Below are 21,591 nucleotides of genomic sequence, written 5' to 3'. Positions count from 1 at the left end.
CATTCTACTAAGTATATTACATATTTATGAGCACTTTTTGCCCACGGTACAGGTAAATATTATACAAACTAAAGTATTTCGTTATAGAAAATGTCGCCCGCCAAAGGGACTGAATATAAAAGTCATGAGTAGGCTTGGCTTTTATATTCAAGAACCACTGGTCTGATTAGATTAATGTTCGTACATTACATATGTTCTTTATATTTTGATCACACCTCGTATATATCTTCATTATTTTTTTTGGTTAACCCTCATATATATATAAAAATATTAGTTATTATCATTCACATAAATACATTTACAATAAATCTTTGATTTCATTAATATTTCTCTTTTATTACATTATTATTTATTCTTTATCATTAAAAAAAAACATCGTCGCTTAGGAATATAATTAACGAGGGTGAAACACAAATTATCAAGATTACTAGTTTCGATCATTATTACAAACGATGATGTGACAAATAATATTTGTTCTTTTCGGGCGCATTGTATAACAAATAAGTTAGATGTTGCAATTGTAATGTATACATAGTAGCACTAAGATGTCATAAATAAAGAAGAATTTCATTCAAGGTAGTTATTGAATAATTGATTTTATAGAATGGATCTTATTCTTAACATAATCTTTGACAATTAAACACAAATCAATCTGATATAAAGTAATTTTTTTTTTGCCTTTAACTAATTATAAATTGAATTATGATTCTTCGCATTAATAAGAAAGAATAAAAATTAAACATAACCTACGTTTGAATAATCAAATGGAAGTAAATAAATTTATTTTACAGAAACAAAAGACACCTTTTTGTTATTAAATAAACACATTTTTCATTATTATTGTTATTTTTCTTTCTTATTTATTTGATCAAGAATGTTGGGTGCTACTAACTCTTTAACTAGATGCATTTCAAATATTTATAACCATCGTTTTCATTATTAATATTAACACAAACTTTAAAACGAAAATTCACAAGAATCTATAACCAACATGGGTTTAACCTAATTTCGTTAACGGTACTCATGTTACATTCACACTGTCATATGAATCTAATAAAGTGCATTGTACCGCACAATCGTGGTTAGGTTCTACATTAGGTTGTACATGTCTTTCATCGTGATTTGAATTTGGATACGAAGTACCATCTCGTGAACAATGATTATGTCTATACATAGGATTGATAGCATCTCTAGGATTTCGACATGTATTTCTATTATTTTTGTGTCTACTTCGGTTGATTAGGTTAGGCGGATTCCCTACATAACCTTGTCTATTTTGTTCATTTTGATTGCTAGAGTATACTCGTCTTAGGTTCGGTTCATTATTATTCACACTTCGGATATTCAAATTCCGAACAGGGACCAAATGATCTGAATTATTCTTATTTTTACCCATTCCTGATTGTGTTAGATTCATAGCATGGTATTGAGTTTCATAGCATTGTACAAGCATTAATAAATGACTGAAACTCATACACTGTGTGGAAAATAAGATCTGCTGTAATTTAAATGGAAGCAAATTGCGAATCGATGCAATTATTCTTGATTCCGTTTGCAAGGGATTAACAACCTTTAATTCATTATAGACATTTATAACAAACTCTACAATAGATTTGTGCAATCGAGGATTGAAATGTTGATTTCTAAGAGTGGCATCTCTGTTTGCCAGCAAAAAGTCATTTTCGTAATTCGCGATCAATGCCGCTTTAAATTCCTCATATGTACTAATGTGATCACGTATTGCCTTAAACCATAAGGAACAAGGTGGGAGTAATACATGGGGTATTAATTTCATGTATTGTGATCGGTCGATAGACATTATACTGCATTCGTCTTGGAACTTCTCTAAGAAAGAACTAGCATTTTCATTGCACTTACCACTAAATTTACTCATGGCTTTGATTTCGCTCATCTTGACACTTAGCTTTACCTTTCTTTTCTCACTCCTTGTTCTTGTGGTGTGATTGTTCCGGTCCGTAACGTGCTGTGTCATGATACCATTTATATTTCGTTCATCAGTGATCTTCGGACAATTTTCCTCTAATATAATATCCTCCTCAGATTCCGGCGAAGGCGTATTTATATCCGGTGATTGGGGAAACTCGAAGCGATCACTGCCCAGATTATTGCGATAAATGGTGTCTCTAGCCTGTAACGTTTTAATTTCTTCCTGCATAGTAGCCAACTGGATCTTTTGATGTTTAACGGAAGATTCTATTAACGTTAAATCCTTTTTTACAGCACAGATTTCATGATTTTGATGATCGTGCTTTTCTTGACACTCATCGGCTAACCTTTTTAACTTCTCTTCAAACTGCGAGGATATGTCGTTCATCACCTGGACGATTGTTTGTTTCGTATCGTCTGATTTCAGTTCTATCCGTTCTATTCGTTTACTTAATTCTTCATACTGCTTGCTAGCTTCATTAAATTTCAGTTCTATCTTCTGTTCCATGGTCTGGTTAGCTTCATAGAACTTCTGTTCCATGGTCTTGTTAGATTCATTGAGCTTCTGTTCCATGGTTTGTTTTATCTCAGTCGTCATTTGCATAATTTGTCGCTGCACAGCTAACAAAAGTCGATCCTCAGATGACAAACTTGGTGTTGCACTAATTTCACCTGGATTACTGGTATTAGATTCCTGTTGCACTATTTCACTATCCATTTTTCTTTTGATGACCTTACCGCTTCGTAATACGGTTAAGTTCGTATTCATAAATGGTAATATCCAAGTAAATTCAGCCCTACTTTCCTTCTTCGGGAACTGAATTTTCAAAAGATCCCGGGTTTGGTAAACCAAATTTTTATAACGACACTATAGAAAAGCGTCGTCAACCTGGTCCGTCTGGTAAAATATAAGTTACGAAGCGATAATAACTTTTCTTTATGCAAGAATCAACTCAGATATTCAAAGATCATTAGCCTCACCTTTATTACTTGATATGTCTTAAATATTCCTTTTTAAAACCGTGAAATACATAAATTCACTTGACTAAGTCAACACATAACATGTATATAGCCACAACTATCCCATAATAATCTCTTACATATATATTAAAAACATTCTTCTTTTTTGTTAATTTAAAATGAACATTCTACTAAGTATATTACATATTTATGAGCACTTTTTGCCCACGGTACAGGTAAATATTATACAAACTAAAGTATTTCGTTATAATAGCTCCCACACAAATGGACAAATCTCCAAAATGCACGAACTGTCATAACTCCCACAGCCAAAACCTCCACACTGGTAATCGGTCATAACCTCCAACGGTCATAACTCCCAAACAAATGGACAAAACTCCCAAACATAGCAACGGTCACAATCCCCACATAAATTGACAAAATCCCCACACCAATGGACAAAACTCCCACATACAGAAATCGTCACACCTGCCACACAAATGGACAATACCCCCAAACAATCCGACAAATCTCCCACACTCTGAAATGATCCTGGTTGCATGTCTTGCCCTTCTACTTTTAATAACATTTTTATTCCACTTAAACTGATGTTGCAACTATTCTTCTTGCTCTGTTTTCTAATGACAGAAACACTAAAATGGGCGTCATAAAGAGCCGCATCAAAGACGTACAATCACGATCACTTCAGAGTGTGGGGGGTTTGTCCGATTGTGTGGGGTTTTTGTCCATTTGTGTGGCAGTTGTGACAATTTCTGCATGTGGGAGTTCTGACCATTTCTGTGGGAGTTTTGTTCATTTAGGTGGGGATTATGACCGTTGCTATGTGTGGCTGTTTTCTCCATTTGTGTGGGAGTTATGTTCATTTATGTGGGGATTATGACCTTTGCTATGTGTGGCTGTGGGGGCGTTTAGACATTTCTTGAGTGTGGGAGTTTTGCCTGTGGGGGTTTTGACGGTTCGTGCGTTTGGGAGATTTGTCCATTTGTGTGGGATTTATGATCTATCTTGTGGGCGTTTTGACATTTCTTGAGTGTGGGAGTTTTGCCCGTGGAGGTTTTGACCGTTCGTGCGTTTAGGAGATTTGTCCATTTGTGTGGGAGTTATGACCGATCGTGTGGGCGTTTTGACATTTCTTGAGTGTGGAGTTTTGGCTGTGGGGGTTTTGACCTAGACCCGTTGGATGCATCAAATCGATTATATTTTCAAACGGATGTCTTTAAATTATAATATATAGTTTGTATGGTAGAAACATAAGAATTATATATAATTGATAGTTTAATTTCACAAAAGTGATCCTGTGGGACACAAAACATTACCCCAATATTTTTCATAAATAATCTCGAAATTGCCATTATAAATTCTTTTGTTGATTTCTTGCATCATTATCCATATTACAATGCAAGTTGCAGCTACAACACAGAATTGCAATATGATTATATTATAGTAAAAGTTGTGCTGTCCATTATGAAGCTAGAAACAGCTAGTTTCAAGAAATTTGTAAGAATACATTTGGAAATATTTGAAATGCAAATTGGAACATGCAAAGGCATAGTTTTCGATGCGATGGAGAAAAATGGTGTTATTAGTATATGTCAGCACTGGAGGGAAAAGTAAGTCTACTCTGAAAATATTCTGTGCAATAACATACGATCGGATATATATTCTGGTTTTACGGCAGCATTATGTTACAAATAGACATGTAGAAAAATCATTGTAATAAAGTTATTTAGTAGAAGCCAACATGTCATTTCCATAGTTGAAAATGCTATTTTACGTGCAGTTCACGATTTGTAATAGTTTATCAATACTGTACTTGACTTACTTTTCAAGCACACGCATTAAGTTTTTATTGACTACCGCAGTCGAGGTTCTGCAGCATATGGTAAAAAATTGTATTAGTTACAAATATTTTGTTCCATATTCTTTATTGGCTTATGAGCATGGTTTTGTGACATACATTTTGCAGTAACAGCAATTTATGTGAAATCATTTAAAAGTGTGTGCAATAATCTTTTCTTGAACCACATTCAGGCACATACTAGTATATATTTACATACAGGGATGAATTCAGGGGGTAGCCCGGGGGGAATGTTCCGCCCGAAGAAAATTCATTCCCCCCCGGAGAAACTTCCAAAATTTCAGTCACAAAATGTAGAAATTACTTCACCCAATTATTTGCTTCTCTTTCCGTGCACGTGTAGACGAAATCCGATCTCTCAATATACATATAAATGACGCAGACCCATTGTGTATAAATATTAAACAATTAACATCTAAGATAGAATACCAAAATAGTCAATAAAACCTATATTTCTTAACGCTATGAACGAGTTTGGCAGAACATGAAATTTTCAACTGTTGAAGAAAGGTTTGTATTTTAGTAGGTACTATTCTCGCCCTATATTATATATTAGTACTGTAGGTAGCACTAGCACAGATTGAGATAGGAAAGGAAAGTTAGGGCTTTGATCATTCCATATGATATCTGATATCAGCAGACTTCATTCAGTTCTTGAAAATGTACAGTTCTTGCATTATTTGAAATAGAGCGCCTAAATTCCATTTCTCGCATCGGAGGTAACAGACGTAAATGTGTTTTACGATTGTTAAAGTAAACACACCTTTCTTTAACTAAAAATAAGTGAGTTAAAGGGTGAGATTCAGAGGGATCAGGGAGGAACAGTTATCTCTCCTGGGTTAGAGATTTATATAGAATTTATCAATATAATAGTAGTATATAAGTGAAAGATTGCTATTGAAGGTGACGAAGACCCTACTCAGTGCCGTGCAATGGGGGAGGGGCAACGGCCCGGGCGCCGAAGTAAGGGGCGCAAAATTCGGGAGGGAAAAGGAAAAGAAAAGAAGGAAAGAAAAAAGAGAGGAATGAAACACATATGCACATGTGGGCATGTGCACATATATAAAATGAAAGGAAAAAAAGTAATAAAAAGTGCTCAAAATCAAGGAAAAGTAGGGTTTACTTTTTAAAATTTTCTCACTCTCGCCCCAAGCGCTGATTTTCCATGACACTGCACTAAGTTGTGGAAAATCCTACTGAAGATTTCATATACTAAACTATTGATGTGTATGCAATGAAGAAACCAAGGCTAATATGCTTGATTTAGAATCAGAAGTGTGAGAAAAATAATAACTTTTTGTTAAGATATTCCTATGTATGTTTGTTTTAGGACAAAAAAAAATTGCGTTAATTTAAATCTTTTTGAAAACTTCTACATTAGTAACAAACAGTAACTACTGAACATAGGAAATAATAACAAAAATAACTACTGTAAATAGCAGTTAAAGTTTAGTCTAAAATATTTTTGCCAGTCTTTATTTAATGTTTTAGATAAAATTAAACGATTGTTTTTTTTAAATTATAATCTCTCACTTAATATTTATCAGCAATTAGTCTCAATATTAGGTAAGATGTGCATGCGAATGGAATTGTTAAATATGCTGATTTCTTGCAAAAATACAGAAAAACAACCCTTCCCCCCGAGGAATTCACATTCCCCCCGGGTGAAAATGTCTGAATTCAACACTGTTTACATATACATCACAAAGATATTTACAGCACAATTATTAAAAACCATACGTACTTAATAATGCATAGAATCAGTGGTTATATAGATAGACAAAGTAGGAGTAACGGGTACGTCGGCTCCGAAGCTATGTGTTCTTGTCTCGAACAATCAGTGACAAGCATATAATTTCAAGAAGAAAACTTGCCTCCCTAAAAAGACTCGCATATATTGCCGTCTTAGCTGGGTTTAAATGAATGATTTAAACGCACGTCTTTGTATGCTGTATGGTAGAATTTGGACCTATACTGCATCATAAGTACTAATGTTCATATTATTGACTCCGAAAATTATGGATGCAACATTGACATGGCTCATTTTCGATCATTTTAATATGCCAATCCTCTTTATCCCCCAAGTGTCGGGGCTGAAAATGGATTTAAACAGCATGAGAAGTGTCACTGTTTATCACCTCGACAGCAAGAACTATAGACGCAATACTAATATTAGTCATTTTTGATCATTTATATATTTCTCCCTCCCCATGTTGCGAGTCATGGAATCTTAAGTGTCACTGTTGATCTCAGCGACCCTAATGTTGTGGATTCACTACGAATATCTGTCATTTCGATAACTTTTAAATATATTTTCCTCCCCCTCCCGCAAGTTGTGCGTTTGAACTTGGATTTAAACGGGATCGAAAGTATCACTGTTCATCTAAGAGACCCAGAAAACCATAAGTTTGACACTGATAGTGACCATTTTCGATCATTTTTATACATCTCTTAATCCCTCTTCCGCAAGCTGCGGGGCTCATTTCGGATTTAAACTGAGACGGAAATGTCACTGTTTATCCGAATGAACCCGAATACTATGGATTAGACACTAATATTAGTCGTTTTTGACCATTATTATACATAGTCCCCTCCTCCGCCTCCGTGATGTGGCACACGGCATCAGAATTGTCACTGTTAATCTCAGCTACTCCTGAAACTATGGATTCGACACTAGTATTAGTCATTTTTTTACATTTTTAAATGTTTATCCCTCTTCCCTACGTCGTACCCGCCCCATCCACATCCGTTATGGGTGAACTTGGATTGGAACAGCATCTGATGTATCACTGTTTCTCTCATCGTCACCGAAAACTATAGATTGAATTCTAATGTCGGTCATTTTTGATGATTTTCTAATTTCTCTCCCCACAATTCCTCCCCTAAGTCGCATCGTCAAAGTGTATAGCCTAAAGTATTCCCTGTTCCTAAACGCATGTATGTTAAACATTTGATTGAGATCGGCTGGGTGCTTCAAGAGTGAGAAGTCACAAAGGCAGTCATATTTTATTTTTTTTTTACAAATATCTCAGCTTTCTCCTCCCCTAAGTTGGCTCGTGAAAGTGAAACGGTAAAAACACCCAAGGTCCGACCCTCATATATGTTGAACACTTGATCGAAATTGGTTGGCGGTTCAAAATTTATTAGCTTTCATTAGTGCTTATTTATACGCCCCTTTCCCTCCACGCCACTAGAATCTACCGTTAAATTAAAATTACAAAAATGTTTCTAGATCTAAACCTTATGTACCTTCAAAGTTTGATTGGGATTGGTTTTATAGTTCAAGAGTTATTAAATTAACTTTAAAATATAGTCCCTTTCTGTCTTGTATAAATTGATTTTTATATATATCTCCACCTTCTTCTCCTCCCCTACTTTGCTCCGTCAAATGTAAATCATAAAAAGAACCCAGGGCTCTACATCCTCTATATTGAAAATTTGATCAAGTTTGATCGAGTGGTTCAGGAGTGTTAAAGTTTTATTTACTTTTATACCCCCTTCCCACAGTTCTACCATCAAAGGGAATAGCCTAAAACCAGCCCAGCCTAGAACCACATCCATGTTATATATTTGATAGAGATTGATCAGGCGTTTCAAGTGATTTAGAGTCACAAACATAGTACTTTTCAATTTTTTTATATATACATTAAGATATTTATATCAATTAATTGATTATTTCCCCAAAGAAAATTGAATACAAAATCTTCTTAGAAATTGTATTATCTAACAAAATTAATGTATAATTGGTAGATATTCCTGATATAGACTATATACTAACTTTAGAAATAAGACAATATATAAAATAGTTTATGACATTTTTTCAGGTTCTAATACTTCGTTCAAATTCACACAAATCCACCAACTATCCATCTCTCTTAGCTTGAAAGATGTTAAGAAGGGCAGTAAACTACATTAGTGTTCAATTGTTAATTGAATTGTCACCGTCTAATTACTTGGTAATTCCGAATGAACTGATAAGCAACTTGAGTTTAAGATTACCGTGATAATCGTATTCGTTTTGTTCCTTCAATAAACTGAGGACAATAATATGAATTAATATAAATAACTTATTTAGTACAATTTGATAACACAAACTGAAGCAATACGTAAACATACTAATCGATCTTGGGGAAAAGGTAAGCAAAGAAGATGTACAAAGATACACAATTAGTAATGAGCTAAAATAGAGAACTATATGTACTCGAAATAGTTTATACATATGAGGAATGTATTTCAAAAACATGCGAAATCCGTTTGGAAGATTTTTTTGGAAAGGGCTAACAACAATATATTTTTACATTGAAACACTATGACAAGTAATATTTCACACCGAATTTTACACAGAAAATAATCTCTAAAAGCATTATCAAAATTTAACGTAAGAGGGTCCATAGTATATTCATATTCAATTCATATTCACGATTCCATATACAATTCAAAATCGGATATTTTTTGATTTAGCATGTTTTGGATATACACTCCTCATATGCCATTCTGAAAGCGAGAAATTCATCATCAATTTGAAATTAAATGTGGTATGATATGAAAGAGAATAAGATGGTAAGAAATTTAGTCACTTTTCATTTTCATTTAGGCATTGTAGAGTAAACAGAGAGAACTGGTTAAATGCATTTTAACGTGTAAGATCTTTGAGATAGCGCTGTATAGTTCCTTCGACTCACTAGGAAATGCACGTACTCACTTCATACAAATGATGCAAGTGTCGTGTAACTATTCCTATTGGAAAATTCACCATTGGGAGAAAGAAAGAAGGCTTACACAACACAAAAGGAAGCTGCAAACCGATATAGTATTCATTATATCAGCTTCCCTTCCAAAGTAATCATAAATTTTTCTGCTCTAAATGTATAAAAGAATCTTAAAAGTTCATGCTGCGTTTGCTCTTCATGGCAAAAATAAAGAGGGTGCTTCTAGAAAAAAGTTGAGTACCATTTTCTCTACTATCATAACGAACTTCGGATTATTCTCTGCGAGGTAATTATTTCATCTATGCCAAATTTACTTTTGTCATAATATGTAATTTGTTTTTGTTTACTTCATTATTTGCATTAACTTTGGGGACCCTAATAAAGTAGTTTTATTAATCTATTTTTCTTCTCTTTCCATACATACAATACTGTTCGAATGTCCTTTAAAGCAAAGCTAAATATTGCTTATTAACAAGTTTATTGGGCCATAATTAAATTCGGCTGAAGCCTTGATGAAATATACGTCCATTTGTTTACACGATATTGTCTGACCTGGATCGAAGAACACATTATCTATTGGGCAATAGAGTTAATTTTACTACCAATACGCATGATATATGAATCAGAATAAAATCTAATACATTACATATTTTGGGTAACCCCGTTGCAAAATTAAAAAAAGTACTGTTTATATAAGGGTAACGCTACTATTTACAGACATACATCTGAAATAGCATTCTATTCGAAGATTGTAAAATATAAGATGTTAAAACCAGTAACTTAAATATAGAGCTGTGAGTACCTTTAGTTAAGATACGAACGCTTTAATTATTAGCTGTACTGTGGTAACGAGTAAATCGGAAATTTATTTGAGTTCAAAATGTGAAGGCTAGATATGGTGCAAAATTGAAATTATTTGGGATAAAGAAAAATATGTAGTATTTTAAGAATATTATCAAATTTTCAAATGAGAATCTCTGTAACCAAATGTTTATTCTGATGGTTGATTTAATGTTTCACTTTGTAACCCATCTTCAATTATATATATAACAATGCTATTAAGTAGAGTTGCTTCAATTGTTAAGCTACACAGAAAACGGGATGTAATATGAATTTGACAAATTTTGTTCACTAAATATCACATCCACTTTTACAATAGCTGTGGCATTAGACTAAACCAAGAAAACGATCAGGATCTCTTCTGAATATATTTTCCTTTTTATTCATTTCTGTATGGTGCTCTTTAAAAATCTGACAAGTTTTAAGAACAATACACATTAAACCGAAAAAGTGCAATTAATGCTTGGATTTAAAAGTCTGGAACTTGATTGCATAATTCTATTAAAAAGAATAGGGTATTAAGTATTTAATTGTATTTAATTTTATGTAAGCATAAGATACATAGTTTGCAAATAGTAATTATTTCTATGAGAAATACAACGGTATTGTCATTGCTACATGAAGAATTATACGATAACACTGACAAAATTTAATCTAATTTAGTACTATATGGACTACATTCAAAATTAATGTCATAAGCTTATGTTGAACTCTTTTCAAAAATATAAAAATAACCATGACAATTTTCTAATGCACTATGTATTTTTGATTTTCAGAATTTGAATGGAGGACCACGATCTCTTGTACGTAACACTAATTGAAATATTTATGTAGAATATCACACAGACAAACAGTTCTTTAGAGCATTCTTGCTATAAGAAAATTGCCGGCAAAATTTAGGAAACCTTTTTGAGAAAATAGTAAAAATTTCGGTTAGCAACTATAATTATAATTGGTCATCGGAAACATTCGAGCAAACGATAGTGATCCTATAGTGTTGATTCTGTTAGGTAGCAGACCCTTGTATTAGACATTCAATCATTTTTTGTAACCATCGAGACTGAAGTTGATAGTGTTAAGAAGTGGAAGTTCCGACTGGTTAATACAATATTATCGGGATTCACTAGTACTTACGATCAACAATTATACTGCTTATTATATGAACATTTAGCAGCATATAACTATGGCGTGCCTATCAACATATTTACGTCTATATGATTCGAAGAACTGGCTGCCACCTTTTCAATAATATCAGATTTTATAATTACAAATTGGTGTTCTTCTTCTGAATAGAGGACAGGTTTGACAAATTAGTTATCCCAGCAACAGAGAGAAACAGTAAACCAGTTACTGTTTATCCGATTGTCGCCTGGGATACTTGTGAACATGCTGTTGTGACCAATCATAACGCTTTTAGTTACTTATAAGAATGCAATGTTCATGCCATAAATATATTTTAAAAATACTAGTTCTTCATAGAGCAACAACTTGGTGTATTTTCTGCTTTATGGGTAGCACAAAAGTGTCTTAGACCAAACTCACCAACATTGTACAATTTCCTTTTGTGGTGAAGTTGTTTCACAATGTCTACTGCAATTTAATTGATTCATATTCCGATTTTCCAAATCTATGCCTCTTTCCCCTTTCCTTCTTTTCAGTAATTATCTCGATGTTTATAACTTGTGTGTGTACCGGTAAGTAAACATTCATAAATGATTTACTAAATCTAGTAAAATGATTTCAAAGCGTGCAATAATTTACCAGACACACCAATGAAGGACCATATTTTGAGGAGGGATGATATGTATGGATATGTGCAATTTATAGTGTACAATCATAATATACCCAGGGATGAAAGTATGAACAAACCATAAGTCGACTCCGCTTCATTCTCCTAATATCGATATATCGGTGATAGACCACGCTGTTTTGCATACTTTGCCATTAAGAGACATATTTCCTGAACTAATGAAGATATCGGAGTCATAAAAAAAAGTACGTTTGAGATGTAATGGACAATACATGTTTATTACATTTGTTACACTCACGGATTCCAGTATTCCAAACAAAATTTCGTAATCCAAAAAAGTCTACGTTTTGAACCTCCAATCTGGGTAGCGGAGATATTTGCAATGTAATGAGTTAAAATGAGGAATTTCCATAACTGATTTACTGTATAACTTTGACTCATTTAGTAGTCAAAATTATGTTGATACAGATAGTATCGTAAGAGGTAGAACATAGAAATTAATGAATGAAATACCAACCTATGAGCCATTGCGTCATTTTGTGATTTAGTTTGAAGATTAACAAAGGAAACGGAGAATTTTAAATTAAACAGCATTGGATATCAAATGCATTAATGCAACATTATTGAACTTGCAAACTTAAAATTTATGGTCTTACATTATATACATTAAATAATATGTTCTCATATGTATGTAGGTTCTCTTGGATGGTAAGAAACGTAAAGCATAATGCCATATACCGCAAATTCTCCCATTATTATTCCCTTATCTCAATCATCGTCTCTCTTGCGGTGAAGGACATAATCATGGGACTTTACATTTTAAGATTTCAGTTCATTTACAATCTGATAAGTGTATTGAAGTTGAGGGAGGCATTTTTGAAAATCTACTGTAATCCCTAAAACAATAAACTCTCAAACTATCCAACAAATAAGAATTGTTAAGTGTATTTCTTTCACTTTTTTTTTCTTGCTAACATGGCAATGGAGTTTTTCTTTGCCCTGCAATTTCTTACCAAGAGAAACTACCTATGAGAACATACTGCTTTGTTATTAATGCGTGATAATTTCGTAAATTTGTACATTGAATAATATTGCGTTAATAAACTTGAAATCCGATTTTGTTTATTTTGCATATACATGTTTCAGTTGATATACTACAAAGTACATTTTGAAGCGACGTAATAATTCGAAGTTTCATATTTCGTTCATTCATTTTTATGCTCTACCTATTACGATAGTAGTCTGGCCATACTAAAACTTAATTTTATCTATTCTCAAGAGACTTATTCTATCGTATATAGGGCTGAATTTGGCCTTCCTTGGCGATAATATTGTAAGATATTAGAGGTTCGATCTCAAATTTGAGGTTCAAAAATGGAAACGTTTGGATTAGTAGTTTTGTTCGGGATCTGGAATCTATGGTTGTAATGTATATAATATCTGTTACACGTGGCATCTACTTGTTTCTGAACGACTCCGATACGTTCGTTAGTTCAGCAGATATGTGCTTTCAGAGCAATGTGAATGGAATAGTGTGTTTTTCCATGAGTATATCTATATCTCGGAAACAGAAGAGATAAACCTATGGTTTAAATGAATTTGTGTATTGTTACGACACGTATTATCATTCTTCAAAATATGGAGTCTCTTGATAGGGTTAACTGCATATATCAATGTTGGTATTGCGTGCTGGGTGTACAAAATTATTCTTAAGAGGTATGTTAATATATTCTCAGAATGTCGTTTTCCCAATTTTAAGAAACATACTTTCGTTAGTTTTTACTACATTTTAACACTTGAGCACTTAATCGCATGTATGTGATATTATGGAAGATATTTTACGAAATTAAATATCTCACTGACTGCACTTTCACATTTTTGACGAGTTCAAGTTCCGAAAGTCATTGATTCTGATGTAGGAAAAGTTAAAAAAAGTTTATATAACAATAGAGAATAATTATATCTTCAAAATATTACAATCCTATGTAACAATCTTACGAATAACTTAATTGTCTAAAGACCTCTACTGTGAAGCAGAATTAAGAGTCAGTCATTGTGTTAAATGTACGATTGGAGAAAAATTAAACATGATGAAACACTAAAACGCTGAACTCTATTACTTGAAGGGTTGCGGTTAGAATTGCATAATACATATATGTATAATTAAGTCACATTATGGACATATTAAGAAAGCAAGGAATTTGTACCTATTTAGTCTACTAGAATGATCTTAGAAATGACTTCGTAGAAAATAACTAGGTCACTTAGATAAATATTGCTTCATGTATATATATATATATATCTGCATTTTGCTGACTCGATTTAAATTTCTAAACCCCTGTATGAAACATATTGTTTCTATATCTCCACATTTGGTTAGCCGGCGCCTTAGTATTAATATATAATTTTACATCTACTGATAACTTGGTCATATCAGCCGATACCAACATTCGATCCTCCAATTTGCAATATATTTAGATTTATCTGTTTTACATAAAGCTCTTTGCGTAATAATATATCCATCAACTATTATTTGCATTAAGTTGTTTGATATATTTCATTACAAATAGCTAGGAAGGCTAGAGACTTTTAAAATTGTTGGTCAGTAGTTATATAAATTATCAGCTATAGTACAAAATCTAACGAAAAATGTAATACGTATTTTTTTGTCAATAGCACTGTCTTTGTTGTAGAACGGGATTAATATTCATATAATATCTCTTCTATTTGATTTAATTGAATACTATAGTATATACATGTTTTCTTCTTTCAGGGAAACCTTCCCTTGGTTGGTAAACTTTTTGGTGTAAGTTGACTATAAGAACTTAAACTCTCCTTCACAAATGCTATACAGCGTGTATGTAGAATGTGTTTGTCTACCACACTAAAAAACTGTACAAAGTTACCGCTCACAACATAATAAGAAAAAATGTTCGTACGAAATTGAAAGCGAAAGCGCATAGTTTTAGAGCTTTATATGCCCAAATACGTGCAAGTACTACATAATAAATACATTTTTTTTTCGATAAAGATAAACTGTAAAGCAAACAACAGTATCAGAGTTCCAAAACTTCACGAAGGCTACATAATGTATATATTTCAGCAATGTGCACTTGGTAGGAAAACGATTCTATACAACACATATTTCCAAATCATGCTTCAAAAATATTATTAGATAGGCTCTGGCTTGATGATGAGTTGAAAGTAAACAGATACAAAGAAGAATGGATATGTAATGAAACGGAGTGAAGTCGGAAGTTTGTGAAACTACCAGTTCATGGGTCCTAGTGTTCCCAATAGTGCGTTCTGCAATACATTCCTTTAAGGTATAATTTACACTTTTTTGCACGCAGATATGATTGATTGTTTTGTTAGAAATATATTTGCAAAGTATAGTTCATAGGAACCTACTCAAAACTCATTAAGCATTGCTGCAATATATATATATATATATATGCTATTACATTTAACGCAACGTTTGCGATTTCCTTTATACGGATGTAAACCGCCATTCTGTCGTACACAATGTGCGCTATAACAGCATGCTGTATCGGATTTAGCAACTCTCAGATCTTCAACTTAGCAATTGCTCTAAAAGGTCCTAAGTTTTCAATATTACTATATAATTATTCACTTATTACATTTTGTTAGTTTATTATATCGCGAACAGAATCTAAAATACATTTCAGTATGTAGTTTTAATATAAGTTAGATATCACTATTAAAATAATTATGATTTATTAGTTTCGAATTGGGGGTGATATATTACCGAAATTGAATCGTTGAGTTCGAAAACCGGTCATCCCCATCGAAGCTAATTTAAGAAGAGTGACAAACAATATTAAGTTAATCAATATGCATCTGACATATAGGCTTATTTCCGTTTTTGAAAAGCATAAAACTGTCAGTTCTATGGCCCAAAATGAAAACATCCCTATATACCAGATACTTATTGACTAATTTAGTTTTGTTTGTCACTTCTCTCAAATTAGCTTCGATGGAAAGAAATGACATCTCGCTATTAAGTAATTTGGAACATTACTGTATTATTTAAAGCCTTTTTCGAATTTGTCTCTCAAATCAATTTTCTTTACTTCTTATTTAAGCACCTTATTTCTTCAATTACATACTACCCAAAAATATCTTATTTACAACATAACAATATCTATTTTGACGTATCCTAAGCACAATAAATTATACTGTTGATGAACTGTATGCATTAGTCTAACAATCAACTTCACAATCAATTTCAATGTTTAGAAAACAGATTATTTACTTTTCAAAAAAACTAATAATTAAGTCACGTGAATCTCAATATATATAACATTTTTAGTAAAGTATTGGCTATTTTGTTTTAAACTAATTATATGAAATCTTTATTATTTGGAGAAAAACAAAACCATTTATGCTGATAATATACAAACTAAAGTCCAAGAGTACTTTGTAATAGAGCAAATAAATTAAGAGGAGTAGCATCATATTTCCACTATATAACCTTAGATTAATGAATGATCATTTCAGTCTCAGTTATGGAAGGTAAATACGCATTTTGTTAAACATCAAAATTAATGCATGTTATGATATCTTTCCTAAAAATGTTCGGTGAATGGCGTTATAATTTTCATCTTCGTAATTGTGTTGACATACGCATCCTTCATTGGAGAAATTAAAACATGCCTGTAGAAGTTAAAGAGCAGCTACGCTGCGAGTGTGCTTCTCGATTCTAAACAACACATTGTAATGTGAAGATGTAGTTAGAACATTCGATACGAAAAAAGGACACAAAAGTGGAATAGTGAAGGGATGTGACATTCTCTTCCAAACTTGGAAAATTATCGGAAGAGTTTTTATTTATTTTTTTAATGCTCAGATCCGCCTCTTCAGTTTCGGCATCTGAAGACTTTAACCGAAACGGGCTATCATCATCGAATTTTATTTTTCTTTAGCCTTTTTCGTCATCCTTTATTTGCAATAATTGGAGGGAAAAAAGGGAACAAGGAAAAGGGTGGGAAGGACGAGACCACAACACGCAACATCGAACAACAATGAACAACAAACAAAGGAAAACAAATTTTCAAAAACAAAAAGAAAACGAAAAGAAAAACAAAATGGACTTGAGCTATCTCAACAATATTGCTAACTAACAAGAATTTAATTACTATCTAATTCCTACCTAATGTTATTATCATATTATTTAACAAAATTCGATTGCTATCTAGCTACTACCTAAATCGTCATGTATATTCTGTTGATAATTCTTTAATATTTCCAAAATCTACAATTTCTATTTTCGTCTTATTGATTTTAGAGTTCATTAAAATAGCACGAAAAAATTTTCCTGTTATGCTCTGATCTCCAGTCAGATAATTTCGGTGTCTGCTTACTGATGTCCTCATCCTAATCTTTGTTTCTCACCTAAGTGATTTTCACCTGTGTGTGTGTTCCTCTCCTGTGTCATGGTTTCCAATGTGTGGTTAATAATCAATATGTACACATTACTTCACTAACACTGCACACACATCACTAACACACCACTTCTCTATAATGCACTTAAGTGTCATACTTCAAAGTTGGTTCTCTGATTTTTTTTAAATTATGATTTTGGCTGTATTTGTTAATGTAGCTGTATTATTCATTGATCTCGGTTCATCCTGCACATCAAAAAACGACCGTGAGTATCGACATGAGGCCCAGGACCCACTCGGAGCACTTAGTGCGGGCCCTGGTCAGTTGTGTTCCGCCGCCGCGTACACACGGACCGGAAGTCGCACGTTATCGTGACCGGATCGCGAAGCAGCTTCGAGATGATGCTGTATTTCCGAGTCTTCATGTCACAATTGCGTATATTATTATATATGATCGTTTCTATTACATATTAGTGTATATTTATTCCCACTCATTTTATCACCATCGCATCACACGCTCCCAGAGCATCCGGAGTTCCTTACCAGTCAAAAGACCGAGAATCCTCTAGGCACTCACACACCATCACTTAACCTCCTTCCTGGGGGCGCGGAAATCCAGCGCTTCTAGAAGTTTCTTTCGGTCCAGGAGGAAGGAATCCTGATTCATTCTATTTTCCATATTTTATGTCCATTTAGTTTGTGTTTTCTCTGTAAAATGCTTTTTTGCATAGTTCTGAGTATTCCTCTGCTACATGTGCCAGGATTCTCTAATCCTCTTCATCTTCCAAAATATCTTTAATATCTTTCTGTCTAATTTGGTCACGGATTCGCAAGTGCTCCTCCAGGAACAGGCACCACAGAACACTGTGTTCAGGTGTCCCTTGTTCTCCACATTCGCAGCTATCATGTTCTTTCTTGTTGATTCTATAAAGATGGGTTGGGTATGGACCATGTCCTGTTAGGAAATGAATTAGTCCTTTGTTGGGATTGAAGTAATTCCATTTAAGTCGCATCCCAACATCTGGAATAAACGTAAATAATCTTCTTGATGTTTTATCTACTTGCCAGTCCTGTATCCCTTTTTGTTGGATTTGTCTTTCTATTTCATTCAGTTTTTCTGCTTTGATCCCTAACAGTTCTTTCGTCTTATTTAAATTTCCTTTTTTATACTAATACGTTGCCGCTCTCTGGATTACTGTTAAATACATTGGTTTGAAACCCATCAAAATACACAATGCGCTATGCGGTGTCGTGCTGAAGGCGCCATCGAGCCGAATTAAAAGGTTTCTTTGTGGGCGATTTATTTTTGCTTTTAAGGGGTTATTCTCCAATAATCGATGTGCCCATACGCTGGAAGCATAGTTCATCGAGGCGCTTAGGATTACCTCCTGATAAGCCTTAATTAATTTTCTCGGTAGCCTATAATTTGTTTTAGCCAATGAAATGAGTTTATTTGTTACTTTATGACCCTTTTGAGTAACATAATTAATATGCTCTCCAAAATTCAGTTTATCGTCTATCATAATCCCTAAATATTTAAATACTGGTACCCTCTCGATCTTACTGTTGCCTATTTTAATTATTGAGCCTCTTAATAATTTACTTCCAAAAATCATGTATTTCGTTTTCCTCTCAGAGATTTTTAGCTTAGACTTTCCACACCAATCATGTAATTCGTTTATAATTCGTGCTGATTTTCTCTCGAATTCTATTCTAGAGTTTGCTGAGATTATTACAGCCAAATCATCAGCAAAAGCAATTACTCGTTCAGTTTCCTCTAATTGGTTCAGTCTTTCTAAACACGGCTGAAATTCCAAATCCCACATCAATGGTCCTAAGATCGATCCTTGTGGACATCCCTTTTGTGCAGTAACATTGATATTTCCCACGTTCTCATGGATGATGATCTGTCTATTCAAGAAGTAATCCCTAACTATATTTACTAAATATTGTGATAAATTTAGTTCTTTTAACCTTTCAATAAGGGATGGCGTCCATAAGTTATCAAACGCTCCCTCTATGTCAAAAAAAAAAAAAAAAAACAGGGCCAATGCATATTTTCTTTCCATGCTACTTTCCTTAACTTGATATACAAATGCATTTAAGGCATCTTCCGTAGATTTGCCCTTTCTGAAACCATATTGTAAACTATCATCTTCAGTATTCCTATACTTTCGAATTCTATTTGCTATTATTCTTTCAAATAATTTTGAGATGTTTCTCAAAAGGCAGATTGGACGGTAAGAACTCACTTCTGTTAGATCTTTATCCTGACTTTTTAACAAAATTAGCAATTTCGATTCTTTCCACAACAGGGGAAATACCTGCTTCATAAGTAGGGTGTTGAACAATTTTGTTAGATATGGAGTCCAAATATCCTTTTTACTTTTGTAGATCTCATTTACTATACCATCTAAACCTGGAGCATTTTTAGTTTTTAGTTTATTAATTATTGTTTCAACTTCCTCGTTGTCCGTTAGTTCGATATCTTCTTCTGCTGCCAATGCGATGGGGTGCAAATATTTGCTTCTTAATTCTTTCTGTTCTTCCGTATCATCTTCCTGATTATCTTTGGGAAAAATTGTTACTTAATTTCGACAATGTGTTCTCTCTAGTAGTAGTAAATGAACCATCTTCATTTTTTAACGTTGATAGGGTCAAAGGATTAATTTTTGCATAGCAAGTTTATATGGGAATCCCCACGGATCCATTTCTAAATTCTTTTTTAAAAAATATTCCCAACTTATTTTCTTAGCCTTTAATATTTCCTCTGTGTATTTTAGTTTGATTTCTCTATATTCATTTAATCTTCTTCTTTTCAAGATTGTAGACAAGGTTGCTTGATAACTTTTCCGTTTAGCTTTGACTAATTTTTTTAAGTGATCTAATATGGGTGACCAAAAACCATTATATGTTTTTTTAGGAGCCAAATCTGGAGTAGAAGCCTCTATTGCTTTTTTCGTATTTTCTTCAATTAATGATACCAATTCATTCATATCTTCGAAATTGCTTATTTCAGGTAATTCTAAGTTTTTCTCAATTTTGCTCCAATCGATTTTATTTATATTTGTTCTTAATTTGATCTTCGTTTGATTCACTTGCTATTTCAAATGTGATTACGTCATGGTCGCTGGTGGTTACTCTATCCTGCACCATCCAATTTTTTATCCATATCTCTAATTGTGGAGAGCATAGTGATATATCAATATGGGATGAACCCATGGGACCCACAAAAGTTGGCTTATTACCCCTGTTCAATATAATTAATCCATTTTGATTTATAAAATCCTCTATCAATTCACCTTTATTGTCAGTTTTAGGGGATCCCCAAAGAACAGATTTGGCATTAGCGCCCATGGTTAATATATACTCGTTATTTGGGTTTTGTTGAATAATTTCCTGTATTTTATCAATAAAAATTTGAGTGTTCATGCAGAACTGAAAATATGAATTTAAAAGCCAAAAACTTCTTCCATTTTGACACAGATCAACCAATTATCACAATACTGGCCAATTTTGAGTACCTCAATTTCATTATTTAATATAGCAATTGCTACTTTTGATTCATTTCCTCCTATTGAAACCCTTGAAGATGCTGGAAAAGTTGTAAGTTTGTTTTTAGCTAAATAAGGTTCTTGGATAACTACTATATCCACTTAATTTATTTCTGCCTGTCTCCTGAGTTCCATTGTGGCGATTTTTGATCGCTGAGCATTGTGTTCCATTACTTTTATATTGTTTTACGACTATGCATACCTCGTATGAACTATTGCCCCCCTACCTGATTTGCTGAAATCAAAGTAGACCCTGCCATGTGCGTTTACTAGCTGTTTATGTACATTTTCTATATTCCAACATATCCCTCGCCTTTCATAAACTTCATTCACTAAATCGATAAGTTCCTAGCCATTAGCTGGAAGATCGTAGATTCTCAATTCCACCCTGTTTACTTCCTCAAGAGATGGATATGTTATCGTTCTACCTTTCTCGTGCAAATCCCTCACAATTGGCCTAAAATCTATTGTTAAAATTTGTCTATCGGAAGAGTGACATAAATAGAGGCAGCATTTTACGAGGGTCATGCTATTACTTTTAAGTTTG

At 33.3% G+C, this 21,591-nt stretch overlaps 1 protein-coding gene across 4 annotated transcripts in view; it reads left to right on the top strand.

Annotated features, from left to right (window-relative positions):
• The window catches only part of LOC145662003 (uncharacterized), a 202,782-nt gene that overhangs the window by 78,457 nt on the left and 102,734 nt on the right, over positions 1 to 21,591 (top strand). For all 4 annotated transcript variants that reach the window (XM_081727341.1, XM_081727340.1, XM_081727339.1 and 1 more), the window contains exons 12-13: positions 11,112 to 11,138; positions 14,859 to 14,891. In XM_081727341.1, coding sequence (XP_081583467.1) covers positions 11,112 to 11,138; positions 14,859 to 14,891 — 60 coding nt within the window. The remainder of the gene's footprint in view (positions 1 to 11,111; positions 11,139 to 14,858; positions 14,892 to 21,591) is intronic.

This window comes from Thermobia domestica, chromosome 10, assembly GCF_964235325.1.
Source record: "Thermobia domestica chromosome 10, izTheDome1.hap1.1, whole genome shotgun sequence".
In the NCBI taxonomy this organism is placed as follows: domain Eukaryota; kingdom Metazoa; phylum Arthropoda; class Insecta; order Zygentoma; family Lepismatidae; genus Thermobia; species Thermobia domestica.
This window is presented reverse-complemented; position numbering and strand designations above follow the sequence as displayed.